This window comes from Danio aesculapii, chromosome 1, assembly GCF_903798145.1.
Source record: "Danio aesculapii chromosome 1, fDanAes4.1, whole genome shotgun sequence".
In the NCBI taxonomy this organism is placed as follows: Eukaryota; Metazoa; Chordata; class Actinopteri; order Cypriniformes; family Danionidae; genus Danio; species Danio aesculapii.
The window spans coordinates 23,710,734-23,733,281 of record NC_079435.1 but is presented as its reverse complement, the minus strand read 5'-3'; the positions used below and the strand labels follow the sequence as shown (position 1 = coordinate 23,733,281).

Sequence of the window (22,548 nt, the reverse complement as noted above, 5' to 3'; positions counted from 1 at the left end):
GAGGCCTGCAGGCCGAGTGCTGTTGTGTCGCTCTTAGTAACAATATACAGCCACATTGCACTGCTACGAGTGTGATATTGCGTTTATACCAAAGTTAGATGGCATAATCCTGTGTATAAAAAAGAAAATCAAACAAAGAGAGTTTCAAAACAGCTTTTGTTAGAGGAACTACTTTCTACAGCTGATGTCGGATCAGCAGAAACTGTTTCTACTTCACTAACGTCACTTTAGAGCTAGTATTTAAATGATTCTGTAGCGTAATGTCTAAAGTGATGACAAAACAGGTGATTTAGCTGACATTTTAAGATTATAAGGCTGAACAGCATGAAATGCCATCAGTCTACAGATATTTCTCTGTTGCAATCGGGAGATCACTATTACTATAGGACAAATATAGCACTACAACATACAAAAGAGAGAGATCGTAGAGTAATTTACCTGTTTAATAATGATTTGATCAGCTGTAATTTGAAAGAACACAGTTTTTCTCTTAGGACTTATTATGCGGTCTCTGTTGCCATCTTGTGGATGAACATCGTCAACTGTCTTTGCTTAAAGACAGGCTAATTGGCCGCCAACGCGTTGTCTCTCAGAAATTATACATGTTTTGAAATAGGCACTATCCTTATAAATAAACTGCATAGTTGTAATCTAAACAACTACATTCTTGCCTAAAAAAGCCTCAAAAGTACATTATGTTGCCCAACAGCAGCAATATTTGTCAAAACTGTAGAGGTGTCCAGCTTGTCACTGTATGTAGGCGGAGTAATACACAAGGGTGAAGGGTTAAGAGGGCTGACTATCAGCCAATCAGAATCAAGAACCAGACAGAACTGTTGTTATAAATATATATGTATGTATATATATATATATATATGCACATATCCTATGACACATCAGTGTCACAGACAGTTTACAGTGTCACAGACAGCTGAATTGTACATGCTTTCTAACAAAATATTAAAACTTGATTATTTTATATCTAGGTGGACCACGTACAGCATCCATGCGAGTGTCATGTGTGTAATCAGGGCACTATGGATGGTAGCACCTCCAGCCTGAGCTCCACCTGTCTGCCCACCAGTAGGCTGCATGCAGGGGGTCACCAATTCTTCTCAGAGAAGACAGCCACCCACCCTGCCCTCCACCTCTACCCTCACATCCATGGCCATCTCCCCTTACACAACCTCTCGCACCTGCCCAGACCACTGCTGCCCACCCTCTACTCCACCCCTCCACTCACTCACAGCAAGGTTAGAAAAAAAACACTGCAATAAAACACACACAATTTGAATTGCGTTGGTTATTTGTGCTCAGTGCTGGGTTCCCATGCTTCTTTAAAAGTTCTTGAATTTCAGACATCTATTCAAGGCCTGGAAATTACTTAAACTAACATAGGGCCTTGTAAGTGCTTGAATTAAATTTAAAAAACAATTTGTTTTTAGTGTTATTTTAGCAATTGTCATGCTGCTGTCAAAAACAGAATAAAAAAAAAACTTGAATTAACATCTTGTACAAGAATTATGACAAATAATGCACATTTTATACATATTTCAGAAGCTGCATTTGAATATTACTTTTAAAAAAGTTCTATGGACATGACTGTTTAAACAGAGTATCCGTGGGGACTTAAAAAGTCTTAAATCTACTGAAATGTTGTTGTAGGTCTTTAACAGATCTTCATTTTCCTTTGTTCATGTATTCTTCTGATTATTAAAAGCAACCTTTACATATATTCATCTATTGTAAATCTCTGTTCATAGTTAATACAACCTGTATATAATGTTCATAGTACATCCATCTATAAATATCACCATAGCTTTTCTATAACTGCACATTATAACTTATATCTATATCCTGCACTTGCTGCTATTGCAGTCCTGGTTAGACCTAAACTGCATTTCGTTGCCTTATACTTGTACATGTGTAATGACAGTAAAGTTGAATCTAATGTAATTTATAGCTACCCAAAATGGCTATTAACACCCAATTAAAAGTGCTCCATGTATTTACTGCAGAGGATACCGATCTGGACAGATTGTTGTGCATAGATTTAGTTAATTATAGTTTTTACAATTTTTAAAACATTTGTTCATTTTTTTTTTATTTTAGAGAAAGTTTATGTTGGGAAAAAAGTGAATAGTACAAGTTGAGCTTGCTTGTTTTTACATAATAGTTAATATATTTTGCTAAGAAATATCAAGAACAATTTAATTATTTATTATTATTATTATTATTATTATTATTATTATTATTATTATTGTATTATTAAATGTATTCAGTTATACTATTGTTTTTTTTTTTATAGGGTACATAAAAATCTTTTCTATCTGGGCCATTTAAAAAAATCCTTAGCATTTAGCCATTTAGGAGTCTAAACTTTCATTCATAATGGTCTTAAAAAGTCTTAAATTGAATTTGGTGAAACCTGCAGAAACCCTGTTAAAACAGTCACATTCAAAAATAATCTCTCTCTTATTTTTTTAATGTTAATATATTAAGTGTAAGTGGCAATGGTCCTGTAAAAAAAGTGCTTAAAAGTCCTTGAATCAGCTGTTTGTGAAAGAGTGCAAACCCTGTCAGGGACTGTTGTAATCTTTCTAGCCACAAGGGGGGTGACTTGTATCAAAAATCTAAAGCAAAGAAATAAATAAACCAAAGGCACAGTTGTAGGTTTCACTTCCTACTTAGCATGTACCTTTCCACATTACTGACTGTTGACTATCAAGCAATGATTTACTTTAAATGATTTCTGTACTCATATCACTAGATTTCATAATGAATCATATTAAAAGGACATTTCTCTGTCATGTAACTCTCTCCACATTATCTTCTCTAGACTCTCCCTCCTACTCCCACGTCCAGTCACACAGGCGGAAAGCAACAGGCGTTCAATCCAACCTTACCAGAGCACGTGTACCAGAGCTGCTTTAGCACGGCAGGGGACTGGAACGGCTCTTTACCGTGTCCTTCCCTCAAGCTAGAGAACCTCTGGGACACGCACATGATGAAGAACTGGAACCCTTCTGTGCTGCTCCAAGAGCCGCTGCCTGGTCAGTTTCATAAGCCCTTTTAAAGATGTTTCACCCACTTCAAAGCAGATTAAAGAACACCGGCATTCTGATTAAAATGCTAGTAAATGTTTTCAGTTTTAGGAGTTAATTTTATAGCTTGATTAATTTTGTAAACTATTGCAAGGCCCAGTTTACCCTATTTTTTTTGTCTGTCCTATCACAAGAGGATGACACTAAATACCTAATATGCCTACTGACTTAAATGTGATCGCTCTAATCAATTCTGCTTGGACAAAATCAAGTTCTGTAGTGTCCACAGTAGGGGAAGCACAATCGGACCGTTTCACAAATAGGGTTTAGGTAATAAATTAGGTAAATAAGCATTTTTTATAAATAAGTGTTTAGAAACGCATAATACTGCTATGTATATTGAAACTATTCTGTGGCATTGACATTTTTTGGTTATGTCAATTCAAGTTTTTAGTTTAGACAGCTCATGTGCAATTTAGTCTAGGACTAGCCTTAAAGGGATAGTTCACACAAAAATGTATTTACTCACTAGTTACTCTCCCTCAAGTGGTTATAAACCTTTATTAGTTTCTTTGTTGTTACCATTCACTTTCATGGTAGGAAAAAAACTTACTATGGAAGTCTATGGTTATAGTTTTTCAGCTTTTTTAACATATCTTGTGTGTTGAACAGAATAAAGAAACTTATACAGGTATGGAACAAGCAAAGGGTGAGCAAATGATAGTTTTGGATGGACTATCTCTTTAAGCCTTGTGTCTAAAACAGGGGAATAACATGGAATTTCAGTTTTGTTTTTCGGTTTGACTTTAAAATAAAGGGTATTTATTGACTTATTGACAGTGTTTCTAGTAAATAAAAGTGTTTTAGGTTTTTCAGATTACTCAAATTAAATTATTTTAAAAGGTTTTTAAAACATCTACAATAAAGGCTTTCTGAGTAATATGAACTAACATAAGTTAATACTGGTTGGGGAACATGTGCCATATAAAAACACTGGAAAAAGACACAATTATAAAGCAAACGATAGCTGCGTTTTCCTGCTGCTTTTGTGGCATTGTTTTCTTTTTTAGTCTCCATGATATGAAGCACTTCAAGTTGACATAGGAGATTTAGCCAAATAACCCATATTCCAGATTCCATACCCATTATTGCACAATGAAAACACAGTTCGATCATGATGTCCTGCATCCTCCAGCCGTTGATTTTATTGGATGTTTTGCTTAATGTCACACTCAGCCTGCTTACATTACTTCAGATCTGCTAGTGATGCTGCAAATGCAACCAGGACAATGGTTCAAGAGGAATTTAGTTCTCTGGGAACCAGACCTACTGGCCAGATTGTCTTGTAACTAGTGGGAAAAGCCCATATTTACACTTCTGTGTTTTTCTTAAAGTTTTTTGTTTTCCACATTTACAGTGTTTTTACACATATACAGTGTGTGAAATGAAGTGCTTCAAACATAATATTTGTGGCTTTAAAAGAAATTGTAAAATCAAATAATTTGAAAAAGCATGCAGAGCTATATTCAGAATTTTACGTTAGATACTAAAATATTATATAAATACTGTTATATAAGATTTAATATAGCATATCTACCTAATAAGAGCCCACCCCTTTTACCAGTCAAATATCATAACAGCCAGATAAGCAATAAAAAAGAGAGTTAAATTTCATTAAAATGTTGAAGTGAATCCCTGAAACTTTTTTCATTTTCTATGTGCTAAAAATATACAGTTGAAGTCAGGATTATTAGCCCCCCTGAATTATCAGCCCCCCTGTTTATTTTTTTTCCCCAATTTCTGTTTAACGAAGAGAAGATTTTCTTTTTTTAACATAATCGTTTTAATAACTCATTCCTAATAACTGATTTATTTTATCTTTCCCATCATGACAGTACATAATATTTTACTAGATATTTTTCAAGACACTTCTATACAGCTTAAAGTGACATTTAAAGACTTAATTAGGTTAACTAGGCAGGTTAGGGTAATTAGGCAAGTTATGGTATAACGATGGTTTGTTCTGTAGACTATTGAAAATAAAGTAGCGTAAAGGGGCTAATAATGATCTTAAAATGGTTTTTAAAACATTAAAAATTGCTTTTATTCTAGCTGAAGTAAAATAAATAAGACTTTCTCTAGAAGAAAAAATATTATCAGACAAACTTTGAATTTCCTTGCTCTGTTAAACATAATTTGGGAAATATTTAAAAAAGAAAAAAATTCAAAGGGGGGCTAATAATTCTGATTTCAGCTGTATAAAGGATTCAAAAGTCACTCAAAAGTGACACAGTAATAACTATACTAAAGGGTTTTCTTCAGTCATCATTAGCGAAATGCCATCCACAGAGAAGGCGTGTTATGTTTATCCTCATTAAGCTGCTGTTTTTAAATGGTGTGTTCTCTCTGGACCATAATTGATGGGTTTCCCCGAGACCGCAAAGCTGGTGGTGAGTAACTGTTGGAGAAAGATCAAAATTTATGAATGAGTCAAAACAATTTTCGAGCAGCACACCTCCAACGAGATGAGTTTGAAGGTGGGCAACATCACAGTAAAAACAAGTTGCTCATTTCAGCCATATACGTATGATATATATATATATATATATTAAAGACATTTAAATGATCTCTAAACCCCAAGAAAATCTATCTGACCTCACTGAAACTCTTCTCCTCATCATAGGTGACATGCTGGGTCCTCCCCTTCCCGACGTGCCCTTACTTTCCTCTAGTTTAGACCCAAGTGTCAACCCCCACCCTTCCCCAGATGGCAAAGAGAAGAAAAATGGCGCCAAGAAAAAGTGTCTCTTCAACTACCAAGATGCCTTTATGGAGACCAGTGAAGTGGTGATGGCCACTTCCTCTGCCACCTCCTCTGTCTCCAGTACCGCCACCACTGTCCAGTCAAGTAAGAATCGCTTCCACGGATGGTTTCAGCATTGACAGTGCAATGTGTGCATCTGTAGTAGCCACAATGCAAGTTGTACAGTGTCGGGTTGGGTATCACAACTTGGAACACATCTTTTTGGAGTCTTCGCACAGTTTAACCATAATAGAGTGAAAGTTTATCATTTGCATTAAAGTTTGTGTCTTCATGCAGGTATAAAGTAACAAGGAATTATAACGTTTGTGGCTTTGATCAAGATTAATTGTAATTAATTGCTTGTAGGATTAAAGGGACACTACTTTTTTTGAAACAGGCTTATTTTACAAGTCATCTTAAGTTAAATCGTTGAGTTAAAATTTTTTTGAAATCCATTTAAGTCAATCTCTTGATCTCACAAGACCACTTTTAGCTTAGCATAAATCATTGAATCGGATTAGACCATTAGCATCTCGCACAAAAAAAAAAAAAGCTTTGATAAGTTCACTATTTACAGTTTGACTTTTGTTACATTTTTATTATATTCTTTATATCGTGTACTAAGACTGACGAAAAATTAAAAGTTGCTATTTTCACGACCGATATGGCTAGGAACTCTACTCTTATTTCAGCGTAATAATCAACAAACTTACGAACTGAATCTAGTCTTCAAATAGGTTACAGCACTGTGTAATATTATTGCCAACTCAAATGTTTAACTCTAGGTGACTTGTAAAATGAGCCTGTTTTCAAAAAAGTGGAGTGTTGCTTTAAGACCATACACTGTGGTTTTACATTTGATTAATCATTTTCTGTACCTAAAAACTGTTTAATTTCATTTTCATTTATTCGTTTAGCTACAATGTACAACATGACACTGAGTTAGCTATGAAGCTAACTTGCATCTGTAGTCCCTGAGCAGGATGTTGTAACAAGATTAACAATATTGAATTAATAATTAGTACAATACACACATAAAATACAATCATAGTCAATAATAATAAATCAAATCAATGATTACACATTTGATTTTTCTCTAGCCAAACTTTAAACCAATTTTTTTTTTAAATATTAAAAGTTTGACTCCCCAGAAAAATAAAGAACGGTTTATTTAATATGTGTCTTTGCTCTATTTATTAGGGGTGAAACGCTACTAGAGATGTAACTAATAACCGCGCTTTAATTCGACACGGTTAATCGTAAAGGCTTCTCAACACAGTGTTTCTGCACTCAACTAAACGTCTGCAACTAAACAATGTTATGCCAACTGTGCGCAAGGTTTTAAGCTTGTGAAATGTGGGGCAGTAAATCAATCAAGATCAGTGATTGAACACGAGTTGTCCACTTCATTAATAATAAATAGATGGACTAGGATTTCATTATAACAGATTTCCATTTCAAGCTTATTGAATCTTAAATGTAATGCACAATTACTGCATTTCTATTGTTTTAGGAGGAGGCTGGGTTTAACCTTTGAAAGTTTAATAGACTGCCTGATTATAAAGTTGTATTTTTCATTATTCTATCTAATTTGTACTTTGGTATGACGAAAAGCTTTTTAGTTTTGTAGCTGTTTGTGACAAAACACTTCTGCCAGTTCAGTATAAACAGAAAAAAAGCAAGCACTGGGTATATCTTGCTTTTTCCTGATCTACCAGACCTGACCACAAAAACTGAGGAACATGCTGAACCGTGACTTTCTGTGTAGCGTTACACCCTTAGTATTTATCTATGCTTGTATTTATTAAAAATAATGTAAAATTATGAATTCTTTCGTAATAGAACTATCAGGTCATATGGTGAAATTGAATTCATATCGCAATATACACTACCAGACAAAAGTCTGTCGTCGATCCAGTTTTAAGACCAACCAAAAATAACTTTCCAATGAATAACCTGTTAAACTGCATCCCAATCATCACAAATACTGCAGAAGACCTATTGGAACTCACATGGACCCAAGATTCTCAAAGCTTTCAGTCAAGTTTGGTGAAGAAAAAATCATGGTTTGGGGTTACATTCAGTATGGGGGCATGCAAGAGATCCGCAGAGTGGATGGCAACATCAACAGCTTGAGGCATCAAGATATTTGTGCTGCCCATTACATTATAAACCACAGGAGAGTGCAAATTCTTCAGCAGGATAGTGCTCCTGTCATACTTAAGCCTACACATCAGAGGTCAAGGTGCTCCAGGTTTGGCCAGCCCAGTCACCAGAAACGAACATTATTGAGCATGTCTGGGGTAAGATGGAAGAGGAGGCATTGAAGATGAATCCAAAGAATCTTGATGAACTCTAGGAGTCCTACAAGAACACTTTCTTTGCCATTCCAGATGACTTTATTAATAACTTATTTGAGTCATTGGAGAGATGTATGGATGCAGTCCTCTAAGCTCATGGGAGTCATACACAATATTAATTATTTTTCCCACTGCACCATAACTTTATATTCTATACTGTATATTATTTCTGTTAAGTGACAATACTTTTAAGATTAAATTTCTTCTTCTTTTTTGCTGATTTTACACCATATTATTCTCTCTCTCTCTTTTCTTCTAGATGAAGTTTTCCATAATTTAGGTAAAGAGGACCATAGACATCCCACTCCTATTGCTCCTAGGAATAGTCCCACCAGCGTCTCATCTCTCCCCCCACTCAACCCAGCCTCACACGCTTCTTCCCCAAACACACTACCCAGTATAGTGCCTCCAGGCTTCATGGATGAGCAGCAGGCCAGTGGTGCAAATAGTGTATGCAGGTCAGTCCACAATCTAAACTATTTATGTGTCTTCAGTGTGATCATTAAAAAAATGACAAGCTGCTGTATTTTATACCATATATAGAGCTTTGTATTTTTGATAAGTAAAGATCTGGAATCGAGTGCATGTACTCACAGTGGGGATGTTTCTGTCAGTGATCCAGAGTGTGAGGGTCATCGGTGTGAAGGGAATGGAGGATACGAGCACCAGCCATATGAAGGAGAGGAGAGCCAAGACGAGGACAGCAGCTCAGAGCATAGCTCATCCACCTCCACCTCCACCAATCAGAAGGAAGGAAAGTACTGCGACTGCTGCTACTGTGAATTCTTCGGTCATGGAGGGGTATGGAAACACTCTCACTTGGCTTTTTAATAAAACCTCACAGCATACACTCACCGGACACTTTTATTAGGTACACCTTACTAGTCCAGGGATGGACCCCCTTTTGCCTTCAGAACTGTCTTAATATTTCATGGCATAGATTCAGCAAGGTACTGGAAATGTTCCTCAGAGATTTTGGTTCATATTCACATGATAGCATCACACAGTTGCTGCAGGTTTGTTGGCTGCACATCCATGATGTGAATCTCCCTTTCCACCACATCCCAAAGGTGCTCTATTGGATTGAGATCTGGTGACTGTGGAGGCCTTTTGAGTATAGTGAACTCATTGTCATGTTCAAAAAACCAGTCTGAGATGATTCACTCTTTATGACATAACAAGTTATCCTGCTGGAAGTAGCCATCAGAAGATGGGTACACTGTGGTCATAAAGGGATGGACATGGTCAGCACCAATACTCAGGATACAATACTCATATCCCCTACACCATTACACCACCACCACCAGCCTGTACTGTTGATACAAGGCAGGATGGGTCTATGCTTTCATGTTGTTGATGCCAAATTCTGACTCTACTATCTGAATGTTGCAGCAGAAAATCGAGACTCATCAGACCAGACAACGTTTTTGCCAATCTTCTATTGTCCAATTTTTGGTGAGCCTGTGTGAATTGTAGCCTCAGTTTCTTGTTCTTAGCTGACAGGAGTGGCACCCGGTGTGGTCTTCTGCTGACTCAATTTTTGATGTGAGCATTCAGAGATGCTCTTCTGCATACCTCAGATGTATTTGAGTTACTGTTGCCTTTCTATCAGCTCGAACCAGTCTGGCCATTCTCCTTTGACCTCTGGCATTTGCGGCCACAAAACTGCTGTTTACTGTATATTTTCTCTTTTTCGAACCATTCTCTGTAAACCCTAGAGATGGTAGTGCGTGAAAATCCCAGTAGATGAGCAGTTTTTGAAATACTCAGACCAGCCCGTCTGGCACCAACAACCATGCCACGTTCAAAGTAACATCTTTCTTCCCCTTTCTGATGCTCGGTTTGAACTGATGTCTTAACCATGTCTACATGCCTAAATGCATTGAGTTGCTGCCATGTGATTGGCTGATTAGAAATTGGCGTTAACAAGCAGCTGGACAGGTGTACCTAATAAAGTGGCCGATAAGTGTAAACTTAAATGAATGTACAATTTTATCATAACATAATAAGCACACACACACACACACACACACACACACACACACACACACACACACACACACACACACAAATCATCAATTAAAAATAATGTTTTGTTTAATTTATGCATTTTATATATTTAGAAAAAAGTTGTTTTTATTGGTTAATGAGTATAATATGATGGGAGATAATACATTTATATTTAAATTTATAATATTAATAAATATAATCAAATAAAATTGGCTTAGATTTGATTTCTAACACTAACAATTCCTTTTTTGCTTCTTCAATAAAAGACTGAATCGGATTTTCAACACTTCATATTCTATTCATGCTTTTGAATGCTGTATACCTTTTGTACGGTGTTAGACTATCTGGGAAAAGTGCCCACAAAATAATTAAATGTAAATCTACATCTTTTCCTGTCACTTCAGCATTAATGCAAAATAGCCATATCCACTTATGTCCATGTAAATGAATGGGAAAGCCTGATTCTTATATTCTTAAGCTGAATATATCATACTGCAAGGATTCTTTGTAAAATAATTTGTGTTTTTAATTATAGTTAGTCATTTTGTGGCATCAAAGCTTTCAATCAGTGTGTGTTGTTCACGCAGTGTCATTGATGGGTCAGCGCATGCACTTATTTTCTTGCTCTAAATCAATTTAGAATGCTTCACTGCTTATGTAAATCAAGGAATATTTGAGGAAAGAGTTCATATTAAGTGCTCATATTAATTAGATTCATATCATGAATAAATAAGATAATCGGACACATGTTGTTTTTGGTGTTTAGCCTCCCGCGGCACCAACCAGTAGGAACTATGCAGAGATGCGGGAGAAGTTGCGGCTCAGGTTGACTAAGCGGAAGGAGGAACAACAGCCCAAGAAGGAAGAATTGCTGCTAGAGCGGGACGGGGTGGAGGACCATCGCAAGGTAGAAGACCTGCTACAATTCATCAACAGCGCAGACAACAAACAACAAGGCAGCAGCTCCAAAGCAGCCAAACGTGCCCGTCACAAACAGAAGAAGGTAAACAAAGTATTGGCCTAAAGTAGAGTTGAATGGCTTTAGAAAATAACTTCAAAGATCAGTATCTAATGATATTATTTAATTAACACCAACAATAGATCATTATACAGAACGAGCAATATGATAATGTCATTTGTGGTTATTAATCATCTTCCTGAAATAAATCACTCCTGGCCACACTAAATAAAAACAATTGCAGTTACACCATTCAAGTTTAAGTTTTTGGCAGTTAAAAGTAAATAATGCTTATTCTGACAGGTTGACAGTCTGTACAAAGGATTCTTGGGGTAAAAAGGATTAGGGTCACTTTATTTTGATGGTCTGTTTGTTGAATTTAAGTTACATTGAATCTGCATGCCAACTAATTCTCATTAGATTATAAGTAGACTGTTAGGTTGCGGTTAGGGTTGAGGTTGGGGTTAGGGTTAATGTAAAGCCTGATTTGTCGCAGACCTCCGCTGACTGCACGCGCACCTCACGAAACGGTGAAGATTTTATACCTGACGCTTGTTGTGATATTCTTTAAAACGACAGGGGGCAGTCAAAAGAAACCCACCGTAAAATAAGACGATATATAAACAGAGAACGTAGGACATTTCCGGAAACAACGTCATATCATTAATATTATTAAAGATTTTTAAACGAATTATTTTTATCAATTATTTTAATTATAAAGATTTTTATAACCGTTCAAGATTCTTTAACCCTTGATGCATCACCTGTTTTTGTTCATATCTCGGACAGTTCACTTAAAGTTTATTGAAATGATATTGACAACAGAGCAATAGGTTACTTTACAAATATATATTTTTTATTATGGCAAGAATAAAAGCAAAAAAAAGTACACTTATTAAATGTCTAAAAACTAAAGCCTTTTTTATTTAACCCACTCAACAATTGACACATTACTGAATGGCTAGTTTGTCCTCTACTGATATGGTAAAAGGCAATAATGGTCCAACATTGCTAACCATTATCACCAATAAAGTTCAGAAAAACAGGGCATCAGTATATTGTAAACCGGTAGGTTCAAACATTCTTTTCCAGTTATCAAAGAAATATTTGTTACTTCATTTTATTTTTGTAACTATTGAATTGTTTTAAATTTAAAATAGTAATATATACATCAGTGTAAAACCTATGAATGGTGGAAAAACATTCTGTAATTGTGTATTAAAACCACCTGGGTCTTCACTTTTGCCAAGGCCTCTCTTTTTGGTTTAACAAACTTATCCTTCAAGTTTTTCTAAACGTTTTAAGGAAAACTGTCCTCCTATAAGAATTATGGGTCATCTGATTATCCCTATAATCACACATGGTCGGATCATAAAGATGTCTGTACAGGTGTACCTGTTTTCAGACAAATCTCTTCAAGTGTTTCATATTCAGCTGAAATAAAACGCAGCACTGTGTGAACTGTTTGCTTGAGAGAAAAACGTGCGCTCCGCCAGCCGAAATCATGTCGCACGCACCCAAAGCGAACCTTCCACACCAATGACGTCACATTCACTGCATGCACTCAAGCAAACTAGCAGGCGTGTCAAGTGTAAACCAGGCTTAAGTTGACATGTACTTGCAAAGTTTCTTTTATTCAGTTAAATGTCTGTTGAAGGAGCATATCAACAGATATTAAGCAGACAGTCTACTAAAACTCAAATGGACCATCAAAATAAAGTGTTACCAAAATTAGTACCACTTATCTGAAGTCAACATTTGAATTGGTTTAAAATAGTTTTTCAAAATTTAAAATGGGTGTTCAATAGTTTTAGGACAGCTTTAATGAAAGTTGATGATCCACTTTAAATGTTGACTACTGTACATTGCATCAGCAATAATTCATTTCAGCTGTAATTTATGAGTGTAAAGACTGAACAATATGGGGAGTTAGCTACCCACACTATCATTAGATTGCGCTTTTAGTTTGCACTTTTCAAAGTCCCAAGTGAAAGGTGAATGTGTATTTAAAAGTAATTTCATTACCCTGCGTATTCATAAGGTTTCCCTGATGCATGCATTATAGTACTACACAATATGAGTAGGAATGTAGCTATTCGCTCAACTCCCAATTCAATGCAATTTACAGTACTGACCTTAGTACGATTTAAAAAAAAAAAAAAGTTTTTTAGAAACCTATTAGAGTTTTATTTAAAAAAAAAAAAACAAGTGACCTTTTTTATTTCTCAAATTCTGCACATATTTTGTCAAATAGCAAAACTTAATTTGTTGTTGTGTTGTTTAATGTTGACAACACATTGTTGATCATGTTTTATTGTGCTTTATTGAAAGTAGTGTAACTTTTTTGTGTGATCTGTTGGTATAAAAATGCTTCTGAGAGCCAAAGGAGGTCACTGGGGAAGGTGGTAACAGCCGCCAGTAAGTTGTTGGGAATAAAACTAGAGCATTGACAGTACATACAAAGAAAGAGTATTAAATAAGGATATCATGATTGGCAATGATGAAAGACATCCCTTATCATACACCTTTAAATTGTTACCCTCAGGTCATCGATACAGTGTTTCCAGATGTGTAAGAAATAGGACAAATGTATCATTTATACCACAAGCAGTTAAGTTTTTAAATAAATTCATCCTCTCTCAGTAGCTGTTGATGGTGAGTAGACTGGATATTTATGTGAAGTAGGGCTACCATGGTACTTTTTAAATGATTTATTTATATAAATGTGTATGCTGCTAAATAAATTTCCTACAGGGACAAAGAAAAGTTAACTAACTAATTGCAATTTTTAAGCAGCCCCCCCCCCCCCCCCAAAAAAAATAAAATAAAATAAGCATCTTTAATTTAAACAAATTAGCAAATGTGTTTATTAAAGAAAATACGTCAAGAAATATGAAAAGGTCTAACATGACTATATTATATAAATAGGGCATTCCCATGATAACAGAAAATATGTAAAAATCTGTAAGCTTAGAGCTTTATTTTTGCACATCACATGACTTGGCTACAGTGTAATCGCATCCTATGTGGTGTAAAAATTGCATATTAAAAATTTGCGCTATTATTGTAAATGCAATTAATGGTTGAGCCATACTGTAAGGCTCGTAGAGCATCAGGTTTAGTCTTATGGAAAAGCAAGATTAGCACAGGTTGTAAACTATCACTGAGATTGTGAGAAGTGCATGATATAAAACAACAACAACATTAAATTGTCTTCTGTGGTGTATTTGGTTTAACGCTATGTTTGTTGGTGTGCAGATGGAAGAAAAAGCTCGTCTAGAGGCAGAGGCTCGGGAACTGGAGGAACAGCAGCAGCTTCTTAAAGAACAGAGGCGGCGGCAGCAGGAGGAGGAGGCGGCACTGAAGCAGGAGCTGCTCCATCTGCAGGAAATGCAGCAGTTGCGGGCATCTAAGAAGAAAAAGAAAGAGAGTAAAGTCAAGGAGCTGCTCACCAAGTCTGAAAACCATTCTCTCGTTCCTACAATCAACAGCCCTCAGCCTCTACAGCAGACAGCTCAGAGCGTTTTAGAAAAGAACATGCAGAACGGCAAAACGCAGCTACTGCACAGCCTCATCCGCCTCAGTCCTAGAGAGCATTGTCTAGAACCCCAATCCCTAATCAGTGGGAAGAACGCCTCATCGCAACAGCCATGCCCAAAGACTTGTAAAGAGAGGCCTTCAGAGTGTCCTGCTCTCTATAACGGCACCTCCTTCCACCCAGAGTCAGCCCACACCAAGGTGAAACCCAAACAGCAAGCAAATGGCTCCAAAACCAACGGGGAAGCCACAAAGAGGCCAGCGGAGACCTCCAAAGCTCCAGAACCTCCCAAAGCTGGGAATGTGGCCAGCCCTCAAACTGACGCCAAAGCCAAGCAGAGAACATCAGAGGAGTCGGTGACCGAGATCAAGCGGGAAGAGAGGACTAGTGGGAAGAAGCCACAGAATGGAGGAAAAGACGAGAGGAACTCTCCTGTTATTGAATCTCCAGCTTCAGACTCTTCTCAGCAGAATGGCAAAGTCCCAAGCAACGAGTCGCCTCAATCTAAAAGCAAAGCCAAGAAGAATAAGAAGAAAAAAGGAGATAAGATGAATAACTCAATAGGTTAGATTTATCAGGTGCCCAATATGAAAGAAGTGCCACTGATAAAAAGAATGCTTTTAACAGAAGATTTGTTTTCTTATTGTCCAACAGATGATGTATTTCTGCCCAAAGACATCGATTTGGACAGCGTAGATATGGACGAGACTGAACGTGAGGTGGAATATTTCAAAAGGTACCTTCTATGTTTTAGGTCTCATTACCAAAAAAAAAAGTATTGTAAGAGTGTGTCATAGTCACTTTCAGACCAGATTGAATATGAGAAAAATCTGCATGGAGAACTTTTTTGACGAATCACTGGTTACGAGGATTTCTATTACAATGACTGTATTTCGACCACAACATTTTGCTGTGCGACAGGTCCATCCCCATAGGTCTGATTAGAACAGATGCACGTGAAACGGCACTTTTACTCTGGTCGCGTTTCCACCTGGTTTTAACATGTATTCAAATGCGTCTCATGAAGTGAAGTTTTATAAACTAATTTCGAGAGGAACATGTGATATGATTGATCACGCCTAGTCTAACCTGCAGTCATCGATAAACCAATCAGATTAATCCAAACCTACAGTAAATGGTCCATTTCACTTTACTCCCCTTATCTTCATTTTTAAAGAATCCCCCCCATCTCCCCCTTTTCCTCTACCAGGGTGAGCTCTCGAGAACTACCTGATCTCGGATCCCCTTACATGCTGATTGACCAGGCAGGGCTCAATTATCTCTGAGCTCAGGGTTCTCTCCTGGGACAGCATGCCAAACCTACAATTAGTGTCAAGCAATATCTAAGGCCCAGTCTTAATTCTACCTCTTAGCCCTTACTCTTGTCCCAATTCCCTTGAGCTTGAAGGCATAGGGCCAAGGGAAAAGGCTAGCCATTGAAACAGATATTTTTCAGGACCACACTCGAAACCAAGGGGTACGAAAATTTCCCAGAATACACCATCTACAACGGCAACATGGCAGCACACGGGTATACAATTTTTTTGTCATTATTACGAATATTTACAACCAACAAGCATATGTTTTAATGCATTCATAACGGCATTCCTGTTTTACCGTCATGCTTAAAAAACACTAAATTTTGCTATCTCATATATCTTATAATAACTTCTGTATCACAGTCCCACAACATACTTTCAAATCTTTCACTCGATGACACTCGAAGCCCCTGTCAGAAAAGTCTAGTAGCTCGGAATGAGCTTTTTACGGTGTCTGGTATAATGTTAATGTTATTTTCTTGTGTTTACATAGATGAATATGGCCACTGTGTAAATGCACAGTACAAGCTTATTGCCACATTATGTCGTTATGATAACATGATATTGTTGCCTTCAGTAATTTCCTGAAGATAAATACCAAAAAATAATGCAACTGGAATAGCTACAACAGTTGCCATCGTCGATCTCGTATGAATCGCGAAAGAGATCGCGATGACATATGATGACGTGTGCAGGTGGTGTTGTGGTGTCCCATCTCTTAGGGGTACATTTTAAAGCCCTTCCCCTTCACACTCTTTTTCAAGGGGAAGGGGTAGGGGTACAGAAATAGAATTGGGATTTGGTCTAAGCGTGAACTCTTGAAACCGCTTTTGTTCGGATTTCAATTTAGCTGGAGGTATATCAGGGCCTTTTTCTGCCATTTATGACCTTTTGTCCACTAACAAATTTAATTTCATTGCAGGTTTTGCTTGGACTCGGCGCGACAAACAAGGCAGAGATTGTCCATCAACTGGTCCAATTTTAGCTTGAAGAAGGCCACGTTTGCTGCCCACTAATGGGTCTTCCTTTCAAGAGACAATGGCAGGAATTGATCAGCGTTCCTCCGGTTTCTTCTCGCCCTCTCCCGTGTTTCTACAGACTGACTGCTGACCCCCAGTGCTGCTACGCTTCAAACGCTCCTCCGGTCTACATTATCCATGCCGCCTTGCCTTGTCCTTGTTGCTGTGGGTTCCACAAGGAACCAAAACGGTCTTATATTCCTGCAGTACTTCTGGAGAGAAAACAAAAAGAGCAAAGTCTGGGGAAAAAAAAGAATCAACCACAAAATGCTACTCTATAAGTTTATCCCTATTATTTTGGTTTCCCTTTTCTTCTTTTAAAAAGCATGTGTGCTTTTTTGTCAGTGAGTGGGCCGTCTCCCTTTGGTCTGTGTGCCATGTTCTGGGTTTTCTCTGGCTTTATGTACATTAGGATGAAGGCACTTCAAAAGACATGCCTAATGAAAAAAGATGAATATGGAGAAAAAAAGAGATGCTTTTATTCAAATCAACTGTGGCTTTGCTCACCTTTGCACCTAGCACTGCACTTCCTCACAACCCATTGTCAAGAAAGTCGGACCGGTCAGCCTCGCGTCAATACCCCCCTACCTCTCCCTTCATTGGGAGAACTGCTAATACTTGACAATGTTCACGTCGATTTTTCAGTTCCATTTAAAATTGTTCAGTGTAACAACTCCGTTCAAGTTACAAACTTATTTTATTTTATTTTTTTTGTTTGTTTTTTTTTTTTTTTTCAACTTGTACCAAGCTTGTATCAGAAAACTTTCGGAATTGAATCGAAAAAGAACAATACTCACACTATCGATCTGTTATAGAGTGTATATTGTATTAACACTGAAGCCGGACTGGCTACTTTTTAACATATTGTTAAGTAATATTAAAATCTTGTCTTTCTTTTTGAAAGATGGAATACAGTAGAGTGGCAGGACATTTCTGTGCGTCAGTTGTCTTCTTCTTTTCTTTTATTGCATTGGGTCAATCTCATAACCAAATTCCTAACCTTATCCAACCAAGGGGAAATTCAAAACCTGCAGATCAACATGAAAGGATCGACCTGACACCCCTAATTTGCATGACATGGCACCTTGCTGCGGGTCCGTCCCCATCATTCTGGTAAGAACGAATGCGTATGAAACTCCTTTTTCACTCAGTGTTTACAGTTTTACGCTAACTGCATTTGGTTTCTAAAGCAATCAGTAGTGATGATGATAATAGCAGTGCTCCAGACTTTTTGGATCGTTTGCTTTAAAACTGGGGTGAAGTCATTATGAATGGTTTAAGGTTTATTTTGCTTGGGTTTTCTTTCCTGTAACCAGGGTGTGGCAGGTGCAGCCCCAGTTCAAGCTTGTGTTTTCACTGGTCAATGAAGCCATTCTTTCCAATCCAAACAATGAGCATCAATGGGAGCAGTTTATGCAGTGTTATTGTTTCTGATGAGAGGTAAGTGCAAGTTGAAGGTGAAAATAACCTTAAATGTTTTTATCAGATCATTTTTATCATTCAGCGCTACATACGCGGCATTAATTCTAAACTAAATGTAGCCTACAGAATGGATATTGAGATAAAGGTTTTTCTGAAACGTTAACAGAAAAAAAGCTACCATCATCCGTTCTAGGGTTGTTGTTTTCTTGAATGTGAAATCGAAATTCAGCAAAGATCAAGATTAGAGAAAACCTGCCGTTTCCTAAATTCAGAGCTCACTTCATAGTGCTATTTTATGCTATCTTGACAGGAGTAAAAGACCTGTTTTTAAAGTATATTTCATGAGTTAAAAATAGTCTGAGGCTGAGTATATAAGCTTAAATCAGATGCTTGAAAAATAATAAATTAGAAAACACTTTCAGATTCCTCACAGTTATTAGTGCTAATTTAGGGCCTTGTGGTAATGTCCTTAATTATCTGACAAACCCTATTTAAATGGTAGCCAAACTTTTCAGTTTTCACTGACTTTGTAAGATAGCGAGCAGTTGTGAAGTGGCTGAAACCCTTCAACAGCAGGTTCTCCAGATGAGAGACAAAGGCATGACCATTTCAGCAATAGCATCAAATCTGTCATTTCTTAAATATTGAAAGCAAATCTTTTCAAAATTTGTAAGAAATAAATAAATAAATAAAGTCCAAATGCAAATTATGGGCTTTAAACAAGTTTTTAGAGAGGCCTACTGTAGTATTGGTAACCTAGTAACCATCAGTAAACAAGGCAAGCATATTGCAGACAGGACTGCAGTTTGTAACAATTAGGCAAGTTATAAATGTAGTAGCATTGTAGCTTGCAATTGCTAAAAAGAATGCTTCGAACAAAGAAGAAAGGCTGAATGCCCTGGCAGCGAGGGCCCTATTTGCAAAATACATGTATTACAGGCAATAATAATAACTCCTTACATTTATATAGAACTTTTCTGGACACTCAAAGCTCTTTACACATTTTTGGGGGGAGAAAATCTCCTCCACCAATAGTGTGCAGCATCCATCTGGATGACGTGACGGCCAGACCGCGCACCACTGATTGGTGGAGAGGGGAACATGATGGACAGAGGCCAGTAGGTAAATTTGGCCAGGATGCCAGGGTTAAACCCCTACTCTATTTCAAAGGACATCCTGGGATTTTTAATAAACACAGAGAGTCAGGTTTAACATCTCATTTGAAAGACGTTGCTCACTGAGCAGTATAGAGTCCCCTTCACTATACTGGGGTGCTAGGACCCACACAGACTGCAGGTTGAGTGCCCCCTGCTGGTTTCACTAACATACTTCTGGCAGCAACCTGGCTTTCCCATGTGTTCTCCCATCCAGGTACTGACCAGGCGCAGCTCTGCTTAGCTTCAGTGGGTGACCATGTGAGAGTTGCAGATGGCTAGCTGCTGGCAGATATTATACATATTATAAACGCATATAAAACAGCTAATGAGGCACATGGGTGTAGTCTTCGCTACATTGTTATTTATTCAGCAAATACGTTTCCATCTCTCATTTTCCGCATTAAAGTTTTTAAAATAACCGTTAACATATTTTTAGCAAATTAATTGATTTATATGCAAAATCTGCCATTTTCATTGCTCGTTTTTCATACGATACTTTAAAATGTTTCTGTAATAGCACATACTTTGTACAGTCATTACTACTCTTTAATTTTCCACAAAATAAAGAGTTTTGGTTACTTTGTAAAACTGAATTTCTAAGTTCTGCTAGTATAGTATAGACACAACTAAAAATGTGACCAATAAAGGTTACATTACTGCTGCAAATTTCAGTGGCCATAAATTGTTCTCCATTTTGGATTTCAACTGTAGGCTTTCCTGTATTTTTGGTATTTCTTTCTAATTCACGTTATTTAGAAGGAAATAAACAGTGCTTGTGGTAATTTGTCAAACTAATATTTTAATTATTTCCTTGAATTCCCCTTTAAATGCTTGTTGTATTATAAGACAATCATTTCCTTGTCAGAAATGTTGTCATCTATAGACGAATCTTGTCTTTTTTGAGAAGATAATGTCAGAGACCTGATCATTTGTATTTCTAGTTTAGAAGTTTTGACCAAAACATTACATTTTAGTGATCTTTTTTTATAGAACTCTGAACTAAACATTACATTTAAACACTTGAATATGCTTAAATTAACATGTTTATAGCATTCTATCAAAGTATGATGACCTTAATATCATCTGAAGATTTAAAATAAAAGATTTACTTGATTTTTGGATTCAAAATGCTTTAGAAAAAGTGACATTTACCTCACTTTTCACAAAACACTTGAATCACATATGAAAATGGAAGAAGGGCATATTTTTAATCTTCTAAAATTACTTGACAGACTATTTCTAAACTCACGACTCCCACAGAAAGGGAACTTTTGCGTCTATCCGTCATCATCAAACTTTGCTTTATGTAGGGCTTTTTTTTTTTTTTTTTCTTCTTCACTTCCTGCCAAGAAAAACTTTTTCACTATGGGGAACGCCCACCTTTTTGGGCAAATAACAAAGAAACAGATATAAGAGGGTTAGAGGAACTGTTGCTTGTCTTGCTCTGGAAGAGATGATCTCATTTCAGTATTTGATACAATATATTTGAGCATATTTTTACACTGCGTCATGCCTTTTTAAATGGCAAGCGTAAAAATATGGCCTGGTTTATTGATGCGTTTTGTATGATTTTAAAGATCGCAGGTCTAGTTTTTAACATAAGTGATGTTTTCATATTTTGTTCAGCAGAGATCCATTCAATTGGAAAGTGACAGTAAATGCTCATACATTCTTATAAAAATGAAATAAAAACTGTTCTAAAAAATGTATTAATAAAAAATAGAATTAAGTTTATACAGACATATTAAGATCGACTATAGTTTAATAAAACATTAATAAAATGCAAACCTCAGCACCAAGATGTGAAACTTAAAAGTAATGGTGTATGGAAATTTACTGAGACCCTCCAAAAATATACATAAAATTTAAAAAAAAAGAATCTAAAATGGATATTTTAGGCTGAAATATAATTGTATAATATTATTTGTACAGTATTTTGTCAAATAAATTCTGTACTGGTGTTCATATTGTTCATAAATGACTTATTTTGTGTAAAACTAAGCTGTATGCTTTAATAAAGAAATAAGTGGCCTAACATTTACATTTTTAAATAATCTAATTCAAATATATTTGTATAATTAAAGAAACAAGCACGTGTATGATGGGGAATCTGGAAATGAATGATGGGAGATTTTGTGAATCTCCTGGTAGGGCTTTTTATAAGTCTGCCCACTTTTAGTCAGCCATGATGCAATGCTGGAATTACCTCATTTGTGTAATGGCTGAGCCTAGATTCATTTTTTGCTTTCAACATGAAGTTTACACATCTTATCTTTCTCTAATTAAATGAAACACTAAAATGAAAGTAAATAAAACAAAAATATTCCCCTATAAACATTTGGGAATTCAATATACATATAATTACTAGATATTTTCCTTCACCTGCCATACATATCCAAATAAACTTTCCTTCATTACACTCTCTAAATAAAAATACATATGTAGCCCTGTTAATCACAGTTTGTAGTCTTCCATAGTGAAACTTAGACAATAATAGGGTAAAAATAAACTAGATATTTTACTAAAGATAAATAAATGATGGGATACTCTAGTTTGCATTCGCTTATTTAGATCTTTTCATTGAGGATGGCCTAGAGCTGAGGAAAAACATGCAGCTCGAGAGGGAAAACCCCACCGTTCCACATACTGGAATTGACAATAGAGTTTTGTCTGAGTGCTGATCGCTCTTATCAAAAAAACAACACAACAGGCTGTGATAACTCTCAATACAGTCGGTAACATCAATAATCTATTTTAAAAAAGGTGCTGCTCTTTCAAATGAGCGGCGCAGTAAGCCAGAGCACGGGAATTCCCTGCTTTTATGATTAAAGGCTGTGTTTATCCGTTTTGGCATGGCGTTTTGCATTCGCAACAGCGTGGCAGGTGAAGTCAAGGATAATAATGGGTAAACACGTTTC

The 22,548-nt window shown here is 36.6% G+C and overlaps 1 protein-coding gene across 1 annotated transcript in view; it reads left to right on the top strand.

Annotated features, from left to right (window-relative positions):
- Positions 1–17,981, top strand: part of fam193a (family with sequence similarity 193 member A) — a 46,573-nt gene extending 28,592 nt beyond the window's left edge. The window contains exons 15-23 of the mRNA XM_056457626.1: positions 987–1,253; positions 2,840–3,053; positions 5,728–5,952; positions 8,467–8,665; positions 8,822–9,008; positions 10,984–11,220; positions 14,434–15,277; positions 15,368–15,449; positions 16,955–17,981. Coding sequence (XP_056313601.1) covers positions 987–1,253; positions 2,840–3,053; positions 5,728–5,952; positions 8,467–8,665; positions 8,822–9,008; positions 10,984–11,220; positions 14,434–15,277; positions 15,368–15,449; positions 16,955–17,048 — 2,349 coding nt within the window. The 3' untranslated portion in view covers positions 17,049–17,981. The remainder of the gene's footprint in view (positions 1–986; positions 1,254–2,839; positions 3,054–5,727; positions 5,953–8,466; positions 8,666–8,821; positions 9,009–10,983; positions 11,221–14,433; positions 15,278–15,367; positions 15,450–16,954) is intronic.
- The last annotated feature ends 4,567 nt before the right edge of the window (positions 17,982–22,548 follow it).